This window comes from Leuciscus leuciscus (genome assembly GCF_965113295.1).
Source record: "Leuciscus leuciscus genome assembly, chromosome: 21".
Taxonomy (NCBI): Eukaryota; Metazoa; Chordata; class Actinopteri; order Cypriniformes; family Leuciscidae; genus Leuciscus; species Leuciscus leuciscus.
This window is the reverse complement of record NC_138745.1, coordinates 36,436,578-36,460,653: the sequence shown is the minus strand read 5'-3', so window position 1 is coordinate 36,460,653 and position 24,076 is coordinate 36,436,578. Positions and strand designations below refer to the sequence as shown.

Below are 24,076 nucleotides of genomic sequence, written 5' to 3'. Positions count from 1 at the left end.
GTGTGTATTTTGAGACAATTAAAATGTTTTTAGACTTTGTATGAATATAAACCTATTATAGGAGAGTCCACACAATTAGAAGCCTTTTTTATAGCGTAATATGGGCACTTTAACACTGAGTCATAGTCAATCCTGTGTGACTGTTTGTTGTCGTATCATTTTCCGTCTGTGTTCATATGTCAAATGTCATGAGTTCTGGACTGATGTTGAATGGCAGGACCGGCACAGAAACAAAGCACTGTGGGATACCGTCCGCTGGAGAGAGAGAGAGAGAGAGAGTAAAGTCAACATTTCTCCTCTCAGACGCTGCTAATATTGACTTTGGCTGTGTTGTGCTCGGAGCTGAGCAGGTGCAGACGAGCGTCAGGTGCTCTGCAACACCGCAAAAACATGAATAGGTTTGTGTAGTAAATAGTTTTGAAATTCGCCCCATGTTCACGTGTGCTATTGCGATGGAATGAAGCAAAAACAATCAAAATATACAGTCAAACCAAAAATTATTCAGACACCAGATATAATTTTTTTATATTGTTTTACTAGTGTGTGCAGGACACTATAGTTCATTTATAAGTGAGGAGAGCAAAATAAAGTAAACTGTGACATATTATACCCAAATATTCTTCATACAGTGACTACCAGTAACATTTATGATAAATTAGGGACCAAAAATGATTCATAACTTTGAGCTGATCATGTTTTGCTGAAGTGTTTTGTCTTTAATTGCTAATGCTCTTTTTACGCACAGACTGAACAAAATGAAGCATTGCTTGGTGATTGGTTGAGCTAAACTGGTATTATCTAATTGTGTAGTTAAATTTAACAGCTGACAGATATTCAACATAATTCATGTGTGAGACAGTCTAACAGAAGGACGGACAAAACCAGTCAAATATCAACTGAGTTCTGCTCATATTTTAATACCATTTTCTGAACTATAGCAAATAAACTGATAATGTGAGAAATGCTGAAGGTGTCTGAATACATTGAGGTTTGACTGTGTCTTTAAAAGTTGAGTATTTGAATAGTTTTATCCCACATTAGGTCATGTGCTGCATTGCAGGATTGACTCCTGATGTGTTTTCCTCTGGATGGAGTCGGTCTGAAAGAAACTCGCGTGACCTTTGATCGTGAGAGAGATCGGGGTGTTGAGCGCGCACCATATTTTATGGTGTATTGTTCAGGACGTCCCACAGCTGGCAATGACACTAATGCGAGTGAAGCGGTGGTTTTTATCACCCTCAGTCTGATGGATTTGCCCCTTTGCTCTCATCGACAGCATTTCTCCGTCTCTCTGCCGTCGCTCTAATCTGCTCTGACTGCGCTACACGTTAAAGGAACACGCCGACTTTTTGGGGCTTTATCTTATTCACCATATCCCCCAGAGTTAGATAAGTCCACACATACCCTTCTCATCTCCGTGCGTGCCGTAACTCTGTCTGACGCACCCACCGCTAGCCTAGCTTAGCACAAAGACTGGAGGTAAACGGCTCCAGCTAGCATACTGCGCTCAGTAAGTGACAAAATAACGCCAACATTTTCCTATTTACATGTTGTGATGTGTATAGTCACAGCGTGTACAAATAACAAGGTCACATGACACACAGCCATCTTCTAACCGTATACATACTGGGAACTATATTCTCAGAAGGCGAAGCACTGCTACTTCTGCGGAGTGATTAGCTCAGCGCCTGAGAAGCCTGTGGTGAGGAGCAGAGAGTTCCTCAGAGCTGGAGTAAATCACTCCACAGGAGTAGCAGTGCTTCGCCCATTTCATGTTAAACAGTGTAAAGATTTGAATGCATCCTTCAAAATAACTAATGCAACATTATTGATTGTGCTTAAAAAAGATTTTTATTGTTCATGTATTCTGTTATTTTAAGGTATTACTAAGACTTTATTCGAAACACAATGCATATTTACACACATCACTCGGCAGAAGTAGCAGTGCTTCGCCTTCTGAGAATATAGTTCCCAGTAAATATAAATAAAAATATACATAAATATATCTGTAAATGATTTTGAATTCATTGCATTTGAAAGTCGCTGAGAACAGGAGTAAACATGCTGAATTTGTTTTGGAATTTTCTTGACTTTACTACGTAAATGTCATCACAGAAGTCTGAATGGAAATGATTTGCTCTGTCTGTTTTGTTTGGACAGAAATCCTTAAGCGCGAATTAATATTTATGGGCATCATGCAGAGTCACTGAAGAGAGTCCACAGAAAACAGCTCGTGAAATGATTGAAGGACGACAGAAAACAGTGGAGATGAAGTGTCTGTGTCTCTAGGTGCCTTTGTGCTCCATACTGTCTGTGTGCATGCATAATATGTGTGTGTTTGTCTGTATGCATGCATGCATGCTCTGTGTGTGTGTTTGTATGCATGCATGTTGTTTGTGTGTCTGTGTGCATGCATGCTGTGTGTGTGTGTGTGTGTGTGTGTGTGTGTGTCTGCCTGTGTGCATGCAAGCATGTTATGTGTGTGTCTGTATGCATGCATGAGGGTTTGTGTGTGTGTGTGTGTGTGTGTCTGCCTGTGTGCATGCAAGCATGTTATGTGTGTGTGTGTGTGTGTGTGTGTGTGTGTGTGTGTGTGTGTGTGTGTGTCTGTATGCATGCATGTTGTTTGTGTGTCTGTGTGCATGCATGCTGTGTGTGTGTGTGTGTGTGTGTGTGTGTGTGTGTGTCTGCCTGTGTGCATGCAAGCATGTTATGTGTGTGTCTGTATGCATGCATGAGGGTTTGTGTGTGTGTGTGTGTGTCTGCCTGTGTGCATGCAAGCATGTTATGTGTGTGTGTGTGTGTGTGTGTGTATGCATGCATGAGGGTGTGTGTGTGAGTGAGTGTTTCTAAGTCTGTGTGCTTGCATTTTGTGTGTGTGTCTGCATACATGTGGTGTGTGTCTGTGTTCTTGCATGCACGCTGTGTGTGTCTGTCTGTATGCATACATGATGTGTGTGTGTGTGTGTGTGTGTGTGTGTGTGTGTGTGTGTGCATGCTGTGTGTGTAAGCCATTAGGCCGGCACAGAGCGCTGATTGTGTGCAGTAGTTGTGTCTCTCTCTCAATGGTTTCTGGCTGTCTGTTTGCGTCACGTTTGTATTTGTGGCTGGAAAATCCGTGTGGAGGTGCTCTGGAGTCTGCTAAAGTCATTAAGAAATATCAGACACACACACACACACACACACACACATTCAGGTCCTCCTCTACGGAAAGAGAGAGGGTCCAAACAGCTGACATATGATTGTGATTTACGTGCTGCCGTTTGGCCCATGTTCACAGCGCTGTGATTTAAAGAGAGCAGCCCGCACACGCTCACACTTCCACAGCTCTGAAGAGTTCGTACAGAAGATCCGTCTTATAATCCTAGAGTTCAGCTGACACACACACACAGAGAGCATTTTAACTCCACATTTTATATGCATAAATGCATATAATTTAACTCTATGGTTAACACATGGCTTTTTGCCCAGGGTAAAGCAAGGAGAACTTCACCTTACATCACATTTAGATAAACAAGGTGATGTAATGGATGGCACTCATTTCTTCATGGAGGTGGAAAAAATAAATAAAGTTCTATATGAGCCGCAGGATTTCTGGAATATGCAAAAGAAAAAGGCATGAGAGTCACTTTAACATTTTTCTCATTCAATCCAAAGTTCAAAACAGGACATACTTCATATTTAAAGCTTCATATACAGTCAAACCAAACATTATTCAGACACCAGATATAATTTTTGATATTGTTTTACTAGTGTGTGCAGGACACTATAGTTCATTTATAAGTGAGGAGAGCAAAATAACGTAAACTGTGACCAAAAAGTCTTCATACAGAGACTACCAGTAACAGTTATGATAAATTAGGGACCAAAAATGATTGGGACACTTTGAGCTGATCATGTTTTGCTGAAGTGTTTTGTCTTTAATTGCTAATGCTCTTTTTACACACAGACTGAACAAAATGAAGCATTGCTTGGTGATTGGTTGAGCTAAACTGGTATTATCTAATTGTGTAGTTAAATTTAACAGCTGACAGATATTCAACATAATTCATGTGTGAGACAGTCTAACAGAAGGACGGACAAAACCAGTCAAATATCAACTGATAACTGAGTTATTGTCATATTTTATTACCGTTTTCTAAACTATAGCGAATAAACTGAGATAATGTGAGAAATGTGTCTAAAAGCGTCTTAATAAATGTTGGTTTGACTGTAGATGTGTGTGTTTTACTGTGAGTTTTTTCTCTCTCTCTCTGTCTCTCTGTCTCTCTCTCCCTCCCTCTCCCTCTCCCCCCCCCCCTCTCTCTCTCTCTCTCTCTCTCTCTCTCTCTCTCTCTCTCCCTCTCTCTCTCCCCCCTCTCTCTCTCTCTCTCCCCCCCCCCCCTCTCTCTCTCTCTCTCTCTCTCCCCCCTCTCTCTCTCTCTCTCCCCCCCCCCCCCCCTCTCTCTCTCTCTCCCCCCCCCCCCCCCTCTCTCTCTCTCTCTCTCTCTCTCATCAAGCGTCTTCAATGCAGGCAATAAGAGAGTACAATAGAGAATTCCCTGAATCGGGACCTTCGACGGTGTTGTAATTGGTAGCACATGTCCATCCGAACCCCGTCGCGTTCCAGAAACACTCCCGACTCTGTTGTTTTGATGGAAGCTGTAGTTTGTGAGTCTGTTATCGAACACACGACCAAACCCAGATGTGTGGTGTGTGTTTACGGATTCTGTTCTCGGAGAAATCAATCTCACTATCCCTCCCGATCCGAATCAGCCCTGCGGACGTTTGTTCATGAGAGATCACTGCGACTAATAACACCTTTCATGGCCGAGGCTTCACATCAGGCCCGTCACCATGTTGTGTGTGCTGATAATTGGCTTCTTTTCAACTTGTTAATGTCCCTGAGCGTCAATAAAAAGCCCATTTCACATCACAAACACACAGTTTCCACATTACAGCCTCTGTTCGGTCTCGTTGTTCTGATGCGTGTTGTGTGTCGTTACTGTCCTCAGACTCTGAACATCGGACTGTCATTAAGAGTTGCATTAAATTGTAGGGGTGGGCGGATCGATCCTGAAGTATCGATACTGACGTGGTATCGAAAAGGATCGGATCCTCACATAAAAATATCGATCCAAATGTGTGTTTTTTTTACCAGTAATTTTGTATTAATTTAGCACGCAATTCAGTGCGTAAAATAAGCTTCTAAGTGGAAAAATAAGCGAATGTTAGCGGATAATTGTGTAGGATAGAACTTTTTCTCCTAGTCATCTGGATACAAGACGAAACCAATCAATCCCAGAGAGGGTTTGATGCTGGTGCTTCGCTGAGCTCACAGGCCCAGTGCGTTTGGGAAAGCCTTGCTTAGATGACAGAGAAACAATCGGGAGTTATTTCGCAATAAACAAACCAAAAGTGTACATAACGGTTCAAAATGTTGACGTTAGTAAGATTTTTTAATTTTTTAACAAGGATCGATGCATTAAATTGATCAGAAGTGACAGTCAAGGGTTTTACACTGTTAAAAAAAAAATCTACTTCATATAAATGTTGTTCTTTCAACTTTGTTCATCAAATATTTCTGCATAAAATGTATCATGGTTTCCACAAAAATTTGAAACTGTTTTCAACATTGATAATAACAAGAAATGTTTCCTGAGCAGCAAATCAGCATATTAAAATGAATTATCATCATGACTGGAGTAATGATGCCGAAAATTCAGCTTTGATCACATGAATAAATTACACTTTACTATGACATAGAAAACCTTTGTTAAATTGTAATATTACAGTTTTTACTGTATTTTTGATCAAATAAATGCAGAAGAGAATTAAAAATCTTACAGACCCCAAACTTTTGAACAGTAGGCTAGTGCTAGTAGTAGGCTAGTACTATAATTAGGGTAGTTTTGTAAAAGTCACTAATTACAGGCGAGTTGAGAGCACAAATCACAAAACATTTAGTAGTCATGAAAACGTATTCAGATTTAGCATATTAATGATGCATTCACCTCATAAATCATGGCACACTGCTCTAGCACAGGAAAGTGCATACAAGTTCAAGTGTGCATGCTTTTAAAATGAAAAAGTATTGGTATCGGTATCAATATCGGCGATACTGGCCCTGTATTTACTTGGTATCGGATCAATACCGAAGTTTGCAGTATCGCCCACCACTATTAAATTGATCAAAAGTGACAGTAATAGACGTTTATAATGTTACACAAGATTCTATTTAAAATAAATGCTGTTCTTTTGAACTTTCTAGTCATCAAAGAATCCTGACAAATAAAATGTGTCACAGTTTCCACAAAAATAGTATTTGATAATATTCATAAATGATTCTCGAGCATCAAATCCTCATATTAGAGTGATTTGTTAAGGATCATGTGACACTGAAGACTGGAGTAATGATGCTGAAAATCCAGCTTTGATCACAGGAATAAATTACACTTTACTATATATTCTTATATAAAATCACTACTTTAAATGACAATAATATTTCACTATTTTTACTGTATTTTTGATCAAATAAATGCAGCAGAAAGAGACTCTTTCAAAAGCATTAAACAAATCTGACCGACCCTAAACTCTGAACACATCTTAGACACTTTGATTTACTTGAGTTGAAGCCGGTGAATCTGTTACAGAAGCTCTGCGTTGATCTTTCATTTCTATCCGGAAATACTGTCTGACTGACTCCGAGTCGCTTCCCGTCCGGATTATCAGCATTCCAGCCCATGAAATTCCAGTTTTGAACGATTGGATTGATATTTCTGGCTGTTGTGACTGTGAGCTGGAGTGGAAATGTATAAATCATGACATAATCGTGCTGTATTTGTCTCTGCGGGCTGGGATTCAGTGAGGTAACTGGGAAAGTGCTATTAAAATGTTCATCATCTCTTCTTCCAGTTAATGCGCCAGATCTCCGTGCACATTTTTCTTTCTGGAATGGAAGGAATGTGTTTCCCGCCACGTGCAGCGGCGCTTTCTCTCTCTCTCTGTGTGTGTGTGTGTGTCACATGTGCCATAGTTGCTTAGTATTATTTTATTTTTAAATGGATGATTTATGTGTATGTGGCTACAAATATAATTTCATGCATCTAAGAAATAAATGTTGAAGATCTTTAAAACCGAATATAGTGGAATATAATCATGCATGTTCAGATGTTTGTGTAAGTCTGTATGCAAACGCATGATTGCTCATGTTTGTGCATGTGTGAGTCTCTGTGCATGCTCATGCTTATGAATACCGGCCTGACTAAAGCAAACCTCCTCATGCAGCGTCACGAGCTGAACTGCTGCTCTCTTTATCGTTCTCGTCTGTTCGTGAATGTTCATATGCACTCATATCTCATGTTATTGTGTGCTGGATGATGAATGAGACGCATATATAAGCTCTTTTAAAAGAATATTTCATCCAAAAGTCATGTACCGACCATCATGCATGGACGTTCTGCTTTAACATCTACACCTTTTATTTTGAATAAAATGAGATAAACAGGCCTGTAGTTTTGGGATGACCTGAGGGAGTGTAAATGATGATTTTTGGGGGAACCATCCGTTGAATAATGCCGTTCGGAGGGAATCTGGGATCTGGAGTGCATTTTCTCACCCTGTCGGAAGGAATGTGGGAATTTTGCTTCATGCAAGCTTCTTTATGGAGGAAGAATATTTTGAGAGGGTGGACATACATATCAGTGAACAAAAGCAGTACACAGCAGCCGTGTGTGTTGATTTTTATTTTTTATTTTTTTATTTACACTGTCTTGAGGTATGAACATCTGTGTGTGTGTGGAGACTCTATTCTTTACACATGTCTTCCAGGCGTTAGTCCTATCATGATCCAGACGGTGTGTGTGTGTGTGTGAGGCTCCCGTCCCCTCAGTATTCACAGGCTCTTGGGAGTGCAGGGCACAGCTGGTAGTGATGGTGCAGGAATGAAGACGTATCATAGACTTTTGTTTTTATGTTAAGCAAATTATAATGACTGTAGACTAACGTAAACCCAGGGTCGTCAAAGACATTTTATGTAGAGGGCACTTTTTATGGGCTGATTTTAATTTAATTAAATCTTTTATTAATTTTATTATTTACATTTTATTATTTTATTTCATATTTTATTGCAATTTTATACGCTGATCTCCTTCTCGCTGATCTTCGTCCCGCTGATCTCCTTCTCGCTGATCTTCGTCCCGCTGATCTCCTTCTCGCTGATCTTCGTCCCGCTGATCTCCTTCTCGCTGATCTTCGTCCCGCTGATCTCCTTCTCGCTGATCTTCGTCCCGCTGATCTCCTTCTCGCTGATCTTCGTCCCGCTGATCTCCTTCTCGCTGATCTTCGTCCCGCTGATCTCCTTCTCGCTGATCTTCGTCCCGCTGATCTCCGTCCCGCTGATCTCCGTCCCGCTGATCTCCGTCCCGCTGATCTTCGTCCCGCTGATCTTCGTCCCGCTGATCTCCTTCTCGCTGATCTTCGTCCCGCTGATCTCCTTCTCGCTGATCTTCGTCCCGCTGATCTCCTTCTCGCTGATCTTCGTCCCGCTGATCTCCTTCTCGCTGATCTTCGTCCCGCTGATCTCCTTCTCGCTGATCTTCGTCCCGCTGATCTCCTTCTCGCTGATCTCCGTCCCGCTGATCTCCGTCCCGCTGATCTCCGTCCCGCTGATCTCCGTCCCGCTGATCTCCTTCTCGCTGATCTTCGTCCCGCTGATCTCCTTCTCGCTGATCTTCGTCCCGCTGATCTCCTTCTCGCTGATCTTTGTCCCGCTGATCTCCTTCTCGCTGATCTTTGTCCCGCTGATCTCCTTCTCGCTGATCTTCGTCCCGCTGATCTCCTTCTCGCTGATCTTCGTCCCGCTGATCTCCTTCTCGCTGATCTTCGTCCCGCTGATCTCCTTCTCGCTGATCTTCGTCCCGCTGATCTCCTTCTCGCTGATCTTCGTCCCGCTGATCTCCTTCTCGCTGATCTTCGTCCCGCTGATCTCCTTCTCGCTGATCTTCGTCCCGCTGATCTCCTTCTCGCTGATCTTTGTCCCGCTGATCTCCTTCTCGCTGATCTCCGTCCCGCTGATCTCCGTCCCGCTGATCTCCGTCCCGCTGATCTCCGTCCCGCTGATCTCCTTCTCGCTGATCTTCGTCCCGCTGATCTCCTTCTCGCTGATCTTCGTCCCGCTGATCTCCTTCTCGCTGATCTTTGTCCCGCTGATCTCCGTCCCGCTGATCTCCGTCCCGCTGATCTCCGTCCCGCTGATCTCCGTCCCGCTGATCTCCTTCTCGCTGATCTTCGTCCCGCTGATCTCCTTCTCGCTGATCTTCGTCCCGCTGATCTCCTTCTCGCTGATCTTCGTCCCGCTGATCTCCTTCTCGCTGATCTTCGTCCCGCTGATCTCCTTCTCGCTGATCTTCGTCCCGCTGATCTCCTTCTCGCTGATCTTTGTCCCGCTGATCTCCTTCTCGCTGATCTCCGTCCCGCTGATCTCCGTCCCGCTGATCTCCGTCCCGCTGATCTCCTTCTCGCTGATCTTTGTCCCGCTGATCTCCTTCTCGCTGATCTTCGTCCCGCTGATCTCCTTCTCGCTGATCTTCGTCCCGCTGATCTCCGTCCCGCTGGTGCTTCATTAGAGTCTAAAGCTCTTGACCCGCTCTCCATCGCCGACAGAATTATCAGCTGTTATTAACCAGCGTCACACAGACGGCTCACTGTACCCAGATCAGCACTGACTGTGGAAACCTCTGCAGTCATTACAACAGAAGACAGGAGTGTGTGTGTGTGTGTGTGTGTGTGTTAGTGAGAGAGTGTGTGTACAGGTTTATATTGCATTGACCAAATGTCCCCAAAAGGAGAGTAAAACCTGAGATCACAGCCAGTGGTTCCCCACGAGAGAAATGGGTTAATAAACATACTAAATTATATATTTTTTGGAATGCAGAAAGTTTTGTGTGATGGGTACGTTTAGGGGTCGGGTTAGTGTGTGTGTGTGTGTGTGTGTGTGTGTGTGATGGGTAGGTGTAGGGGTCGGGTTAGTGTGTGTGTGTGTGTGTGTGTGTGTGTGTGTGTGATGGGTACGTTTAGGGGTCGGGTTAGTGTGTGTGTGTGTGTGTGTGATGGGTACGTTTAGGGGTTGGGTTAGTGTGTGTGTGTGTGTGTGTGATGGGTAGGTGTAGGGGTCGGGTTAGTGTGTGTGTGATGGGTACGTTTAGGGGTCGGGTTAGTGTGTGTGTGTGATGGGTACGTTTAGGGGTCGGGTTAGTGTGTGTGTGTGTGTGTGTGTGTGTGTGATGGGTAGGTGTAGGGGTCGGGTTAGTGTGTGTGTGTGTGTGTGTGTGTGTGTGTGTGATGGGTACGTTTAGGGGTCGGGTTAGTGTGTGTGTGTGTGTGTGATGGGTACGTTTAGGGGTCGGGTTAGTGTGTGTGTGTGTTATGGGTAGGTGTAGGGGTCGGGTTAGTGTGTGTGTTTGTGTGTGTGTGTGTGTGATGGGTACGTTTAGGGGTCGGGTTAGTGTGTGTGTGTGTGTGATGGGTAGGTGTAGGGGTCGGGTTAGTGTGTGTGTGTTGTGTGTGTGTGTGTGTGTGTGTGAGATGGGTAGGTGTAGGGGTCGGGTTAGTGTGTGTGTGTGTGTGTGTGATGGGTAGGTGTAGGGGTCGGGTTAGTGTGTGTGTGTGTGTGTGTGTGTGTGTGTGTGTGTGTGTGTGTGTGTGTGAGTGATGGGTAGGTGTAGGGGTCGGGTTAGTGTGTGTGATGGGTAGGTGTAGGGGTCGGGTTAGTGTGTGTGTGTGATGGCGGGTACGTTTAGGGGTCGGGTTAGTGTGTATGTGTGTGATGGGTAGGTTTACGGGTCGAGTTAGTGTGTGTGTGTGTGATGGGTAGGTTTAGGGGTAGGGTTAGAGAGTGTGTGTGATGGGTAGGTTTAGGTCAGGTTAGTGTAAGGGGACAGAATATACAGTTTGTACAGTATAAAAACCATTACGTCTCTGGAGAGTCCCCACAAAGATAGCGAACCGTGTGTGTGTGTGTGTGTGTGTGTGTGTGACACAGACGTGCTGTTCTCACATGCTGCACGTGGATGTTCAGCCCATGAAAGTCATCTCTGCTATGAGGTTAAATGTGAAGTGGGTCAATATTTTTGTTTTAAAAAACGCTCTCATTTATCAATATTAAATGTAATATTCAGTAACATTTATTAAAACAATCATGTTATCCAAGTTAAGGATCATTATTACTAGTGGTCAAATGTAAATTATTAACTGAATGTAAATATTTTTTATAAATAACGTTTATTTATAATATAAAAATGTTATATTATATTTTGTTTATATATATATATATATATATATATATATATGTATGTATATGTATGTATGTGTATATATAGTGTGTGTGTGTGTATGTATGTGTGTGTGTTATTTATGTATAAAGTATTTTTTTCCCATTCATTTGATGCTGTTAGTGTTTTTTACATGATTGTATATAAAAAATATTTTTCTTATTTTAAAGAAATAAATACAATATAGAAATATATCAAACATTATATTACATGTATATCAAATATAAAAGTTATTTTTCCATTCATTTTAATACTGAAAGTGTTTCAGATATGACATAACTCTCCTTTAATCGTCTCCTGTGTGAGAGATGGTGGAGGTTATGTTCACGGTCAGTGTCGGCGCTGAATGAGTTCATGATTAACATCTCGACACAACAGCGATGTTCACTTTCACCGCTCAGATTAAGACTAAATCACATCAATGTTTTATTTATTATCCAGCAGTGATTTAACACTAGGCAGGATTTTCACATCATAAATCCAAACTAACATGAATCGTGTGACAGGAGGACGGACGCGGCTGGATTGGATTGATAAACAATTGTGATCGATTTGTTTCCAGAGTGTTCTGTCCCAATTTAACCGGGTTGTGGAGAATCAATGATCAGAACAGAGTTTATATCACCCGAAAGTGCAATGCTAGCGAAGTTAAAGCTAAATTACCATCATGAACAGTGTGTAATCATCATCTTTCATTACAGAACAAGGCTTTGAGCGCTAGAACTGTTAGACTTGAGCTTTCTAAATTGAATAAATTAGCAGTTATTGTGTGTTTGGTCTCTGGCTGTGCCTGTAATTTGCCTGTTTTTATGCTCTGCAGTTTCTTTTGTCAGAACAGTTTGAGGAAAGTCTAAATATTTCAGCTAATTAATCCCCCGTCGCCTGCATGAATCACTCACCCTGATCACATTGTTAAAAGTGCATAATTAAGCAGTTCAATTCTTCCATTTTTCAAAACGACTTAAATTGTTCTTGTTCAGCTTTAGTTCTCGTCCCAATCCGATGAGACCGAATGTTTTTTTTCTTATGCATAATTGATCTTGCACGCGAGGCAGATCCGCGTGTAATTTAATATGATTGTTTAATCATCGTTAGAGTTTGCCCAGACTGAGTGCTGTGTGTGTGTTAGATCTGTACACCTCAAGTATACTTGAGAGCAAAAGTACACATAGTAAAATTGTGCTCCAGTACTCAAAGATAAAAAGTCCTTGACTCATATATGATCGAGGTGTTCACTTGAACGTTGGTTATTCATGGCTCTCGTTTGTGTCTGTCGCACAGATCAAGAGCTGTAAATGTGAGCCGGAGATCCAGGCGCTGACGCTGAAGAGTTTGCTGTATCTGGAGCGCTACATGTACCTGATCCTCTTCAACACATACCTGCACCTGGAGAAGAGAGACTCGTGGCAGCGCTCCTTCAGCCAGTGGATGCTTCAGGTGAGAGGACACCAATAACCCTTTACAACCTGAAGATAAAATAGGTGTTTTTCACTAAAACAATGTGCTATCTTAAAGGGATACTTCAGGATTTAGCATTAAGCTTTCTATCAGTAGAAAACCTGTAGTGTTTTCGAATTACCGTGCTTCCCTCCCTCATATCCCTCTGAGACGAGAGATTTATGTATTTTTTTTGGGGGGGGGGAAATCCTCCGATGACGCAAAAAACGTTTTTTTTTGGCCAGAGGCGAGAGACTACAGCCAGTAGGAGGAGCTGTCCCGCATGTTCTCAACCCGCCCATAGAGGGATCTCACTCACAGAATGTACACATAGTGTCAGCCATCTTTCTTTGGAAGCTAAGCTAGCAGGCTCTTGTTCTGTGGAGAAAGCTGAGTAGTAGGAGAAAGCTGAGTATTAGGAGGAAGCTGAGTAGTAGGGGTTACCATACATCCTCTTTTTCCCGGACATATCCGGCCGTCGAGATCGTCCATATGTCCGGGATTCTGCTTTTGCTTTCTGCAGTCGCCATTCATTGTTTACATGCACACCTTTTGTTTCAATCTAACTGAATTCATTCCGATTGGTGAATCTGAATGTAGTGTTTACATGAACACTAAACAAGTGATCGGTTGATGTGCGTTTTAGCATTGCTAAGAAAATTCCCGCTCCTCCGTGAGAGATACGAGACCTGTGCGTCTCAGTAATCACGCCACCGCTCTCGCGTCGTTCTCCCGCGCCCCTCAGCCTCGTCCTGCTCGCCGTTCTCCCGCGCCCCTCAGCCTCGTCCTGCTCGCCGTTCTCCCGCGCCCCTCAGCCTCGTCCTGCTCGCCGTTCTCCCGCGCCCCTCAGTCTCGTCCTGCTCGCCGTTCTCCCGCGCCCCTCAGCCTCGTCCTGCTCGCCGTTCTCCCGCGCCCCTCAGTCTCGTCCTGCTCGCCGTTCTCCCGCGCCCCTCAGCCTCGTCCTGCTCGCCGTTCTCCCGCGCCCCTCAGCCTCGTCCTGCTCGCCGTTCTCCCGCGCCCCTCAGTCTCGTCCTGCTCGCCGTTCTCCCGCGCTCCTCAGTCTCGTCCTGCTCGCCGTTCTCCCGCGTCCCTCAGACTCGTCCTGCTCGCCGTTCTCCCTCGCCCCTCAGCCTCGTCCTGCTCGCCGTTCTCCCGCGCCCCTCAGCCTCGTCCTGCTCGCCGTTCTCCCGCGCCCCTCAGCCTCGTCCTGCTCGCCGTTCTCCCGCGCCCCTCAGCCTCGTCCTGCTCGCCGTTCTCCCGCGCCCCTCAGTCTCGTCCTGCTCGCCGTTCTCCCGCGTCCCTCAGCCTCGTCCTGCTCGCCGTTCTTGCGGCTTAATGTGCATCCCTTTAATGTGCAAGGTGTCATCTTTTTCAGAAAAAGATTAGCTTTCAACAAATTACAGTTATTGACCATTATTGTGTGTGGTGAGTTTGTAAATAGAATTTAAATAGACAAAAAAAAATGAAGAAAAAAAAAAGAAGAAATGTACTGATTTTTATTTAGAAAAAACCCCCGAAAATATCATGAACGAAAGAAACTTACACTTTAAAGTTGAAAAATGAGAGATTTTCAAATGCATGCTTGGTGCCACCCCTCGAGCTGGGTGATTTTCATTAGTCGACGCCAGACCATTAATCTTTCAGATTTAGATCTGGATTTCCAGGCTAACTGTCACAGGCAATTTGAATGGTTTTGATAGTGCAAACGGTTGAAGAGTTACGGTAAAATGAATACAGCTTGCTGGTATGTGTCGGTGACGACACAGCCGGTTCTAAAGGGATAATCAATAATCTGCATTGAAATCACGCCATGCACTAGTTTTACAGCACAAATGTGTAAATATGATGAATAGTTCTTGCTGCTTCTCCTACGTTGCAATAGGCTGTTGATAAATAAGTCTACAGTGCATTTGCACCATAATTACTGCTGAGTTCATCATGAAACTCCACTGGTGTTTTGCCAGTAGAACTGAAATATTCTTGATGTGATTTTGTCTGTGATGTGCAGTTAAGCCTCATGAATATTTCATGTTGCAGGAGTTTGTTTATTATTAGTGGCCTAGCACCTATAGGCCTTTATCTCATTTCCTGGTTTCGGAACGTTCGAAATTGCCAAGCAGTGTACTCGCACTTCCGGTGGTTACTTAGTTACCTTTAGATGAAAAGTAGGTCAGTAAACTTAAATAAAATCGCGATATAGACCAGTGTCTGTCAATATTAAACCACATAAAGACTATTTAAATGGGAATCATGCATGTTCTGCGTGTCTCTGTGTGGTAAATGAAACAGCGGTCTGAGCCATTCATTCACACACACTGAGGCACGCATGACGCTCGTGAAGTTTTCAGCCTATATGAGGACATTAATGCACTTCATCAACACAGCCGCTCTGAGAGTCACTTCAGCTGCATTTTAGCTTAAGCCTGGTTCACACGGGACAATTTTAAAATTGTCGGCCGATTTTCCAAACCTGAGAGACCCCACACACGGCGATAAAAAATCACGGGTCTAACAGTTTTGGTCGTACAGTGTGTGGTGCGCAGCCACACGGCAAAATCAACACATCACACATGAACCGATTTGACTCCCGAGCATTCCCAGGTCAGACGGGAAATCTCGCAAAATCCCGCCGGCTGTTTTGATTTTGTTTCCCGGTGCTTCCTCGCCGCCTCGTCACCTCGCTTTCTGATTGGCTACACGCCACAGTCCACAGGCTGCGTGCTCGCTTGTCCGCAGGGGACACCACACACGAGGAGAAATCGGGCCAAAAAAATCCAACATGTTGGATATCCCTGATTTGAGAGCAGTCTTAACACACCACACACGGCAGGAATATCTGATCAGATTATTTTACGATAATCGGAGCATCCTTAAAGGTATAGCGGAGGATGTTTTACTTCCTGGTGGGTAGTCTAAACTATTGGTCCTCCTAATTGTCAATCATTCTGGTGAATCAATCAAACTTTTCAAAAAGTGGAGAGGGCGGGTCTTATCTAAAATTTGGAAAGATCCTCCGCTATACCTTTAAGATTGTCGGAAGGGGTGAATCGGGGCTAAAATCGGCCTAATTATCCTGCTGTGTGAACCAGGCTTAAATTTGAGAAAAACTATCGTCATATCATAAAACACAGAGAGACTCAAAGGTCTACACCGCAAGTTTGGTTTAACCTTTGAAGAAAGTTTTGCTTAAATCATTACATTTTAAATAATTGGTTATAACAATTTAATTAAACCATTAAAATGGAATCAAGAAAACAAAACAAAAAAAAGAAACTTTTGGGAGATGCGAGAGCGAAGTAGTCCAGTGATAATTAACAGGCTGCCATGGTGAACGCAATAACCGGAAGACGCAGTCACTGCTTCTGCAATTTTTCGTGGCTACTTCCGGCATTCTAATGTGATATGATAAAGGCCTATTGTATTTGTTTGTCATCTTCTGCTGCATTTTAGTCTATGGCAGCCCATAGAAGCATTTGGTAAAAAGTTGTGAAATTTGGCACACTGATAGAGGACAGACACAACATTCACGTCTGCCAATTTGGAATCTCTAACTCAATCCCTCTAGCGCCACCAACTGTCCAAATATGCACTTACAGTTTTGAAACTTTTGAACTGTAAAGGCTAGAAACAAAATTCCTACTAAAAAAACTTTTTCGAACTCCTCCTAAACCATTGCTCAAATTTTTACAAATTTAACCAGATTATCTTCGGACCATGCTGACATAAAAACACGGAATTCAAGTTGATTAGTCAAACCGTTCTCAAATAAACCGTGAACGAATTCGACGAAGACTGCGCCAAAATGAACGTGAGGCTGTATCTCCACAATGCTTTAGCGTATTCTGACCAAACTTGGTGTTTATGACAACCATGACTTGAGAGTATCTGCACAGTTTCAGCACAGCGCCACCCAGTGGTCAGGAGATATAAAAAAGGATATACTTTTGCATATAACTTCTAAACGGTTTGGCCAAAAATAACAAAACTGGCCTCTTTAGTTTCGGTGCAGAAATACACCAACGATACCCAATTTTCCAATGTCAGCCATTTTGAATTTTGTCGTAATTGCTATACAAATGCATTGGCGTATCGTTACGAACATCTTGTGGTGAAAAATCCATGAAATAAAAAAAAAATGCTAATAGCTGTTAATTAATTTTGTCTATTGAGATGAAACTGATCTTAATAGATTCCATGCTGAGAACATAGATACCAACTTTCCCATAATCGGCCAAATTTCCTGTCCGACGTTTTGATTTTCATTAAAAACCTACTTTTTTTTCGAACTCCTCCTAGACCGTTTGTCCTATTTGCACCAAATTAGAGTCAGATAATCTTCACACCATGCCGGCAAAAAGTTACGTATTTTGTGTCGATAGACGAAACGAACTTGATGGCATCTGCATCTGAGGCTGTCAATCCAACACTGACCACACCAGATCATTTTGGTGTCAGCGCCACCTAATGGTCAAAAGTAATAAGCAATTATGTCTCATTACAAGTGAGTTGTATTAATGGACTTTCCACCATTTTGCTTAAAATAGTCTCCAATTGTCTTGACAAATTTTAGCATTTGGTCTGATTTTTTTTTACATTTTTATTTTTTTTTATTCATGAATAATTACTGTTTTTTTTTAATTACTGGTAATACTTACTGGTTTTTATTATTTATTTTATTTTATATTTATATATTTATATATTTATGTATTTTATATATTTATATATATTATTGTATTTATTTTAATTATTATTACTGGTAATAATTACTGGTCCTTACTGTTTTTTTTAACAACATCCCTTATTTAAACTTCAAATACAGAGAAAATGCCATACAGAGCAAATGTTGTAAATATGTGATCACCCATCCTAGTGTTGATCTTGCTTCAACTTCAAACTTGATTTTGAAAGTCCATCACAAACCGCAGTGAAGTTTAACTGTTAACTCCAGGAAAACCAAAGCTTTAATGTGTTGTGTGCATTTGTCCAGCTGTCTGAGAAGCTCTTCTTGATTGTTCTGTGGTGAATTCTCTTCTCCCGTGTGAATCTGTGCTTGTCGAGCCGTAGCCATCGCTTCATCACGCGTACCCTGGAATTTACAAGCTTATTCTAGCATCATCGAGGCCGCTGATTCACACGTCGGGTTTCGTGAGGTCTGTGTGTGTGTGTGTGTGTGTGTTGAGGCCAGCTGCGGCTCACGGTAAAGTCTGGAATTTACTGCCATTCCAAACAAATGAGTGTTTCCCCCCTGCGCAGAACAGTGCGACTGATGAAGGATTGAAAGAGGCCAGTTCATAAGTCTGGTTTTGTTTCCCAGTGTGATTTGGTGCAGAAGAACCTTCAGATTTGATGCACTGAGACGCATCTTTATCAGCAGAGAAACATGCTCAGTTCAACTAAACTAATCCAGAACAATCTCTGATTAACACATCAGTCAACATCACTGTCATGTCACAAGAGAACATCCGGCCTGATTTCTAGCCTAACTCTGTCTAATCGATAACCACAGTCTGGATTGTGGCTCCGAGCTCTGACCCTGTTGATGTGACTATAGCCGAGAGTTCGGCACGTAGGAGAGGAATGTTCTAGATTAAATACGACATCGACATGCTGTAGTTTAACACAGGAAATCTAATATCTAAAAAAGAAAAATAAAGAAAACCCTTGTATACTGTGCAAGTCAGAAAGTATACAATAGCATTTTGAAATATTTAAAATATTTTTTTTACAAATAATTTTCTTTAAACAATAAAAAAACTTCCGATACTTGAAATTAAATATTTTTTAACTGAAACTAAAATATAATATATATATATATATATAATATTTTGTGATCAAATGTTTATTGAAGGGAAAGGAACAACAAAATATTAAAGCATTTCAAAATCACAACAAGCAGTCAAAAGAAAATATGTATATATGTCTCTCTGTATACACACACATGCACAAAAACAAAATAGACATATACATTTGCAATATACATATAGAAACTCCAACTTATATTATTATTATTATTATTATTATTATTATAGAGCTCCAACTAATTGCGATGACAACATTTCTCATTTTCATTTAGTTTAAATTGATGTACTAAAATAACTCAAACGAAAATAATAATTAATAGACATATAAAAAAAAGAACTAATAAAATGACACCACAAAATTATTAAAACTTTAACTAAAATTATAGCAGGATATATAAATATAAAATTATTAATAAAAACCTATATTAATGGTTAAATAAAATGTTGTTCATTGAGCTCAATTTGGGATGGCCAATATATCAAAAATGTTCTATATTAAATATAATACCATATCTTATTTAATGACCTCATGAAATTATAATTTTTTTTAATTTTGTTTAAATCACATCTATGGACTGATTTGATTCTATTCTAGTCGATATTACATTTTTTTTATTGATTTACAGAGACAGAGAGACTGTGAACCCTGATGATGTTCACTGAGTGTAAGTGTGTAGTGGATCTTCTCAGTCTTTTACTTCTTCCAGTTCTCCAGATAAGAGGCGATGTGCAGTGCAGAGATAAGACCTAATGAAGTCTCAGTCTCAGTTGAGGACGAGTCGAGAGTCGCTCGGTGTTATCATGTCATTCCCTCAAAAACAGCTCTTGGTGAATTATTGATCATTTGTAAGATTTGCTTTGGATGGACGCTAAATGGATAATTCAGTGGTTTTTAAGAAATATTGACATTTTTGAGACCTTCTGCACTTTTTTGTTCTTAAAAACCATATTATGCCCTTTTCCAAACTCTTGATGTTGTTTTCAGGCTCTACTAGAACAGGTTTTCCTGCTTGAATGTTGATTATTTTCCTCATATTCTCCATTGTTGCAGCTCCTCTCTTCCCAGTCTGTCAGTAACGCTCTGTTTACTTCCTGTCTCTATGAAGCCCCTCCTTCTGAAAAGCACACTGTGCTCTGATTGGTCAGCTGGAGCAGTGTGTTTTGACTGGTCAGCTGGAGCAGTGTGTTGTGATTGGTCGGCTGGAGCAGTGTGTTGTGATTGGTCGGCTGGAGCAGTGTGTTGTGATTGGTCGGCTGGAGTTGTGTGTTGTGATTGGTCGGCTGGAGCAGTGTGTTGTGATTGGTCGGCTGGAGCAGTGTGTTGTGATTGGTCGGCTGGAGCTGTGTGTTGTGATTGGTCGGGTGGAGCAGTGTGTTGTGATTGGTCGGCTGGAGTAGTGTGTTGTGATTGGTCGGCTGGAGCAGTGTGTTGTGATTGGTCAAGCGATTGTCAAGTTTAAAGTCGTGTAAAGCCCATGTGTAAAGCCCACAACACACACAGAGATTCAACCATATCATTGCAATTGCATTTTTCAATAATGTCAGTAGAGTTTGAGCAATTAGTGTTTGAATTCTATGTGGCTCAACTTAAGCTGTAAATTATGAGCAATTTTGTTATATATATATATAGTCTAAAGACTGTTGATAGATTCAAGTTCAGTCTGGTTTATAAAATCTCTTTTGAAGTGCGTTGAAAAGTCAAGAACCGTGAGTCCTGGAAATGTTTGTTTCTCTCCTTCAGCGACGTTCATCATGTTGACCGGGTCATCGGTCCGCCGGGGTCAAAGGTCACTGCTTGTTTCTGACCCCTCTCTCAGTGACTCGTCTCTAGCCAGAACATAGGCAGGGTGTTTGAGGTCTCAGAGGGCGATATAAGTGCACATGTGCAGTTCGATTCACACATCAGCATCAGTGTTAAACTGGACTGATGGTTATAAATGATTATGAAAAGGAAAGAGCGGGCAGGATTTATTATTTTGACCTTAAAATGATAGTTCACCCCACAAATAACAACTCTATCATCATTTACTTGCCCTCATCATTTTCAACCCTGTATGACATGTATATTTTCTTCTGTGAAAGACAAACTGAAGAACGTATTTTGTTACAGTAGGCTCGTCTCCATTACAGATTTGCGCAAAACTTTTGCAATTTGTTTTATTTATTTATTATTATTTCTTTTATTTCTTTTTTCTTTTAAATTTTTTTCTTTTTTTTTTCTTCTAAATGTCGGCAAAAAACTATCGCAAAATGACGGTGTTTCCACTAACCGATGTTATGCGACTAAAACTTAATTTTTTCCTCTCGCAATAAGTAAAATCATTCCAAAAACCATGGTAATGGACGCTGGTGGGTTTATGCACTATATCCCAGCCACTGCACTGGCCATTATTATTAATGGAAGGAGACGTGTGTGTGTTTCCAAGCATTAATGGTGAGGAATGACCCTTATTATACTTGTGAGCGGCACATATGAGGAGTTTCTGGGTGTTTCTCCCTCAGATCTGCTTCCAGGTCTTGATCCTGGCATTTATTTGAGGTTTAGAATCCATTATTCCTGTAATTCTTTTGTCTTTTATGAATTTAATAAAGAGCTCTGTCTCGAATTCTGTCCAATCACACCGCGTCGTCTACGTCAGGTGACTGTAAATGCACAAAAACTGTTTCCATTGCAGTTTTGCGGAATATTTCTTCTGAAAAACCTCCTCATGCGAGCGGGAAAACTTTTTTGTGATATATGGGAGTTTTTGCGCAATTGACGTGTTTCTATTGGACGTATTTTCAATAAGCGCAATTTGAGGGGTAATGGAAACGCAGCTACTGATGCCAGAATTTCTTTCCTTTTTTTGTGTGTGTGAACCTTTAAGGTCATGTGATCAGTGTTTGAGGTGATATTCACACTGTATCACTGTGTGTGTGTGTGTGCTTGTCGGGAGATTTACAGCTGCTAATATCGTGTGTTTGTCAGGATTTCTCTGGCTAAAGAGCAGCAGAGGATGATGGATGGGGTTCTGCGCTCATAACATCTGCGTTCTCTGTCGGTTTACTGGAGCCGAGTGTTTGTCTGCACTCTTTCCTCTTTGTGTCCAGTGTTTGTTACTTTTATAGCTGCCGGTGGGAGTCGATCCAGATCCCGTTCGCACCTGACGCAGGGAATCATGGGTACCTCGAGTGTTTAAAACCTCAATCCAGCTGTGCGTCGGAAACTCTCATTTATGATTCGACTACAGCTCTCAGAATGAAAACACAGATGCTAACCCGCGTGCGACTAAAAAAGTTAAGTTTGTCAAAGTTTGCTCAAACTTCATTTGAAAACGCTTCTTTTTCTCTGCGTTTTGGCCTTCCGTCCACACTGAGAGAGCGTCTTTATTAACTGAGAGTCGAATCATCTATGTGTGTGTGAATGGGTTGAGAGGGGCATGACACTAGGTAGTCAGCGGGAGGGTTAAACTATTTTTATTTTATTTTACACACTGCACACAGCAACAACTTTTAATAAAGCGACCAAAACCGCCTGCCAACTGACAGACGAACTGACAATGGCTTTCTTATTTAGGTTTAAATAAAAGGTAATGTGGTGGATAAACATTCGTAAAAACGTTTCTCATAACATTTTAAAGCCACGATCGAAATACAGAACATCACACAAATATATAAAAGAACATTTTTATAAATAAACCTAAAAAAATACCTGCCTAGAGAGGAAAAGAACACACTGACTGATTCCACACTTTAGATTTTCTTATTCCAGACATTAAGTAATCCCTGCCGCCAAGATGCTCCTCGTCTGTCACGGATCAGGGAAAGTGAAACTTAAATCTGTCACAGGGGTGGTTGGATTTATTCACACACACACACACACACACACACACACACACACACACACACACATTAAAAATATTTATTGAACGCTTCTTTCTTTTCACGTTTTTTTTTTTTTTTTTTACAGCATTATCATAATTAAAGGCTGTATAGAACTTAATATAACCGTACAAAACCAGTAGTTCTGTGTGAAATTAGACATTGAGCACCCCCATATTGCCAAAATGGTATGATCCTCATTTCATAACACCCGCGAAGATTCGACTGTGAGATCGGTGGTCGAATCAGGCTCCGCCATAGCTGTCAACATTGAACATTGAAAATAAGGGAGATTTCCCGGAATCCATCCCCAAAATAAGGGATTTTTTTTTTAAAACGATTCTTACCCACAAACTTTTAAAAAAAGCACTAATCATTAACAGTCTAAAGAGTTTATAACTACACAATATATATTAAAGAATTACAGACCAATGGATATGTTTAAAGTGCTTTATTTATGAACAAAGTAAACATTACTTACACATTTTCATTTACTACAATGTGTTTTAGCTTAATGTTGGGAGACAGAGTGAGAAAGAACTCAAAGAATTGGTGGTTAATTCTGTGATTTTGGCCGTCGGCGTCCTGATCCATCATCGCACATCACACTCATCTACTCTACTCTCCTTGAAGTTCACTTCCCGCTTCTTTTTCCCTCTTCCTCCCGCGCCCGCGCCGCTGCGACTGTCTTCTTCGATAGTAGCCTAAGCTACTGTCTGTATACTGCCACCTGCTTTACTGGAGGTCTAGCAACCCAAGTGCAAGCCACTTCACAGACACAGATAGTTGCGTGTTCTGAGTTAACACAATCAGAGCGTAAAAATACGGGATATTTTACAAGAAAATACTAAAACGGGAAGACAGCGGGAAAAGAGCTAAAATACGTGAGAAACACGGAAAAAACGGGAGGGTTGACAGCTATGGGCTCCGCATATCGATGCAACGAATCTTCGACTATTCGGGGTCACCCCTACTCTTCACATCACAGTCCTGCAAACATGACAGAAGGTTTACTCACATTTGCTGAGAGCAGTTTTAGACCAAACACATAATGGTGAGCGAGAGCGACCCGGACGCTTCAGGGATTGTTAGAGCCATAACTACATTAATAGTTTTGTAATATTTTTCATTATATTAAGAGTGATTATGTTTTTTGATAAATGCATATTTTGTGTTATTTGTAATGTATCGCGAGATTTTGACTAGTTTCACGTGATACGTTACGTACGTAATATTTTGTAGAAGAATAAGGAAGAAGGGTTGGGGCTTGACAGTCTTTTGACCGTGAAAAGGATCGAATTCATGTTATTGGAACGTGAATAAGTGTATAATCTGTTTGATTTCTCTTAAAATGTAACCTGACAACGGAAAAGTAAAGTTTACAAGACAAATGATGGATTCACGCGTCAAATCCTTTGTGCTACACCCTTGTGGAAATGGCGAAGAACGAAAAACGGCTCATTACAGTGAATGCTGAGATATTTTGCTAAATAAAATTATCCTGCCAGACGAATTGCGTGATAAATTCAGAATTTATCTTTCCATCTGTATCGTCTCAGTGAGCTTTCGTGAGGGTTTACGCGTGCGCTGTAAATATGAATTTAGCGTTTTCATGCGTTTTCCAAAAGATTCTCATCCGCACTGAAACCTCGGAAAACGCCTGAAACA

The 24,076-nt window shown here is 41.5% G+C and overlaps 1 protein-coding gene across 4 annotated transcripts in view; it reads left to right on the top strand.

The window, feature by feature from the left end:
- pald1a (phosphatase domain containing paladin 1a) overlaps positions 1 to 24,076 on the top strand; it is a 79,008-nt gene that overhangs the window by 53,277 nt on the left and 1,655 nt on the right. For all 4 annotated transcript variants that reach the window (XM_082152406.1, XM_082152405.1, XM_082152408.1 and 1 more), the window contains exon 19: positions 12,591 to 12,746. In XM_082152406.1, coding sequence (XP_082008532.1) covers positions 12,591 to 12,746 — 156 coding nt within the window. The remainder of the gene's footprint in view (positions 1 to 12,590; positions 12,747 to 24,076) is intronic.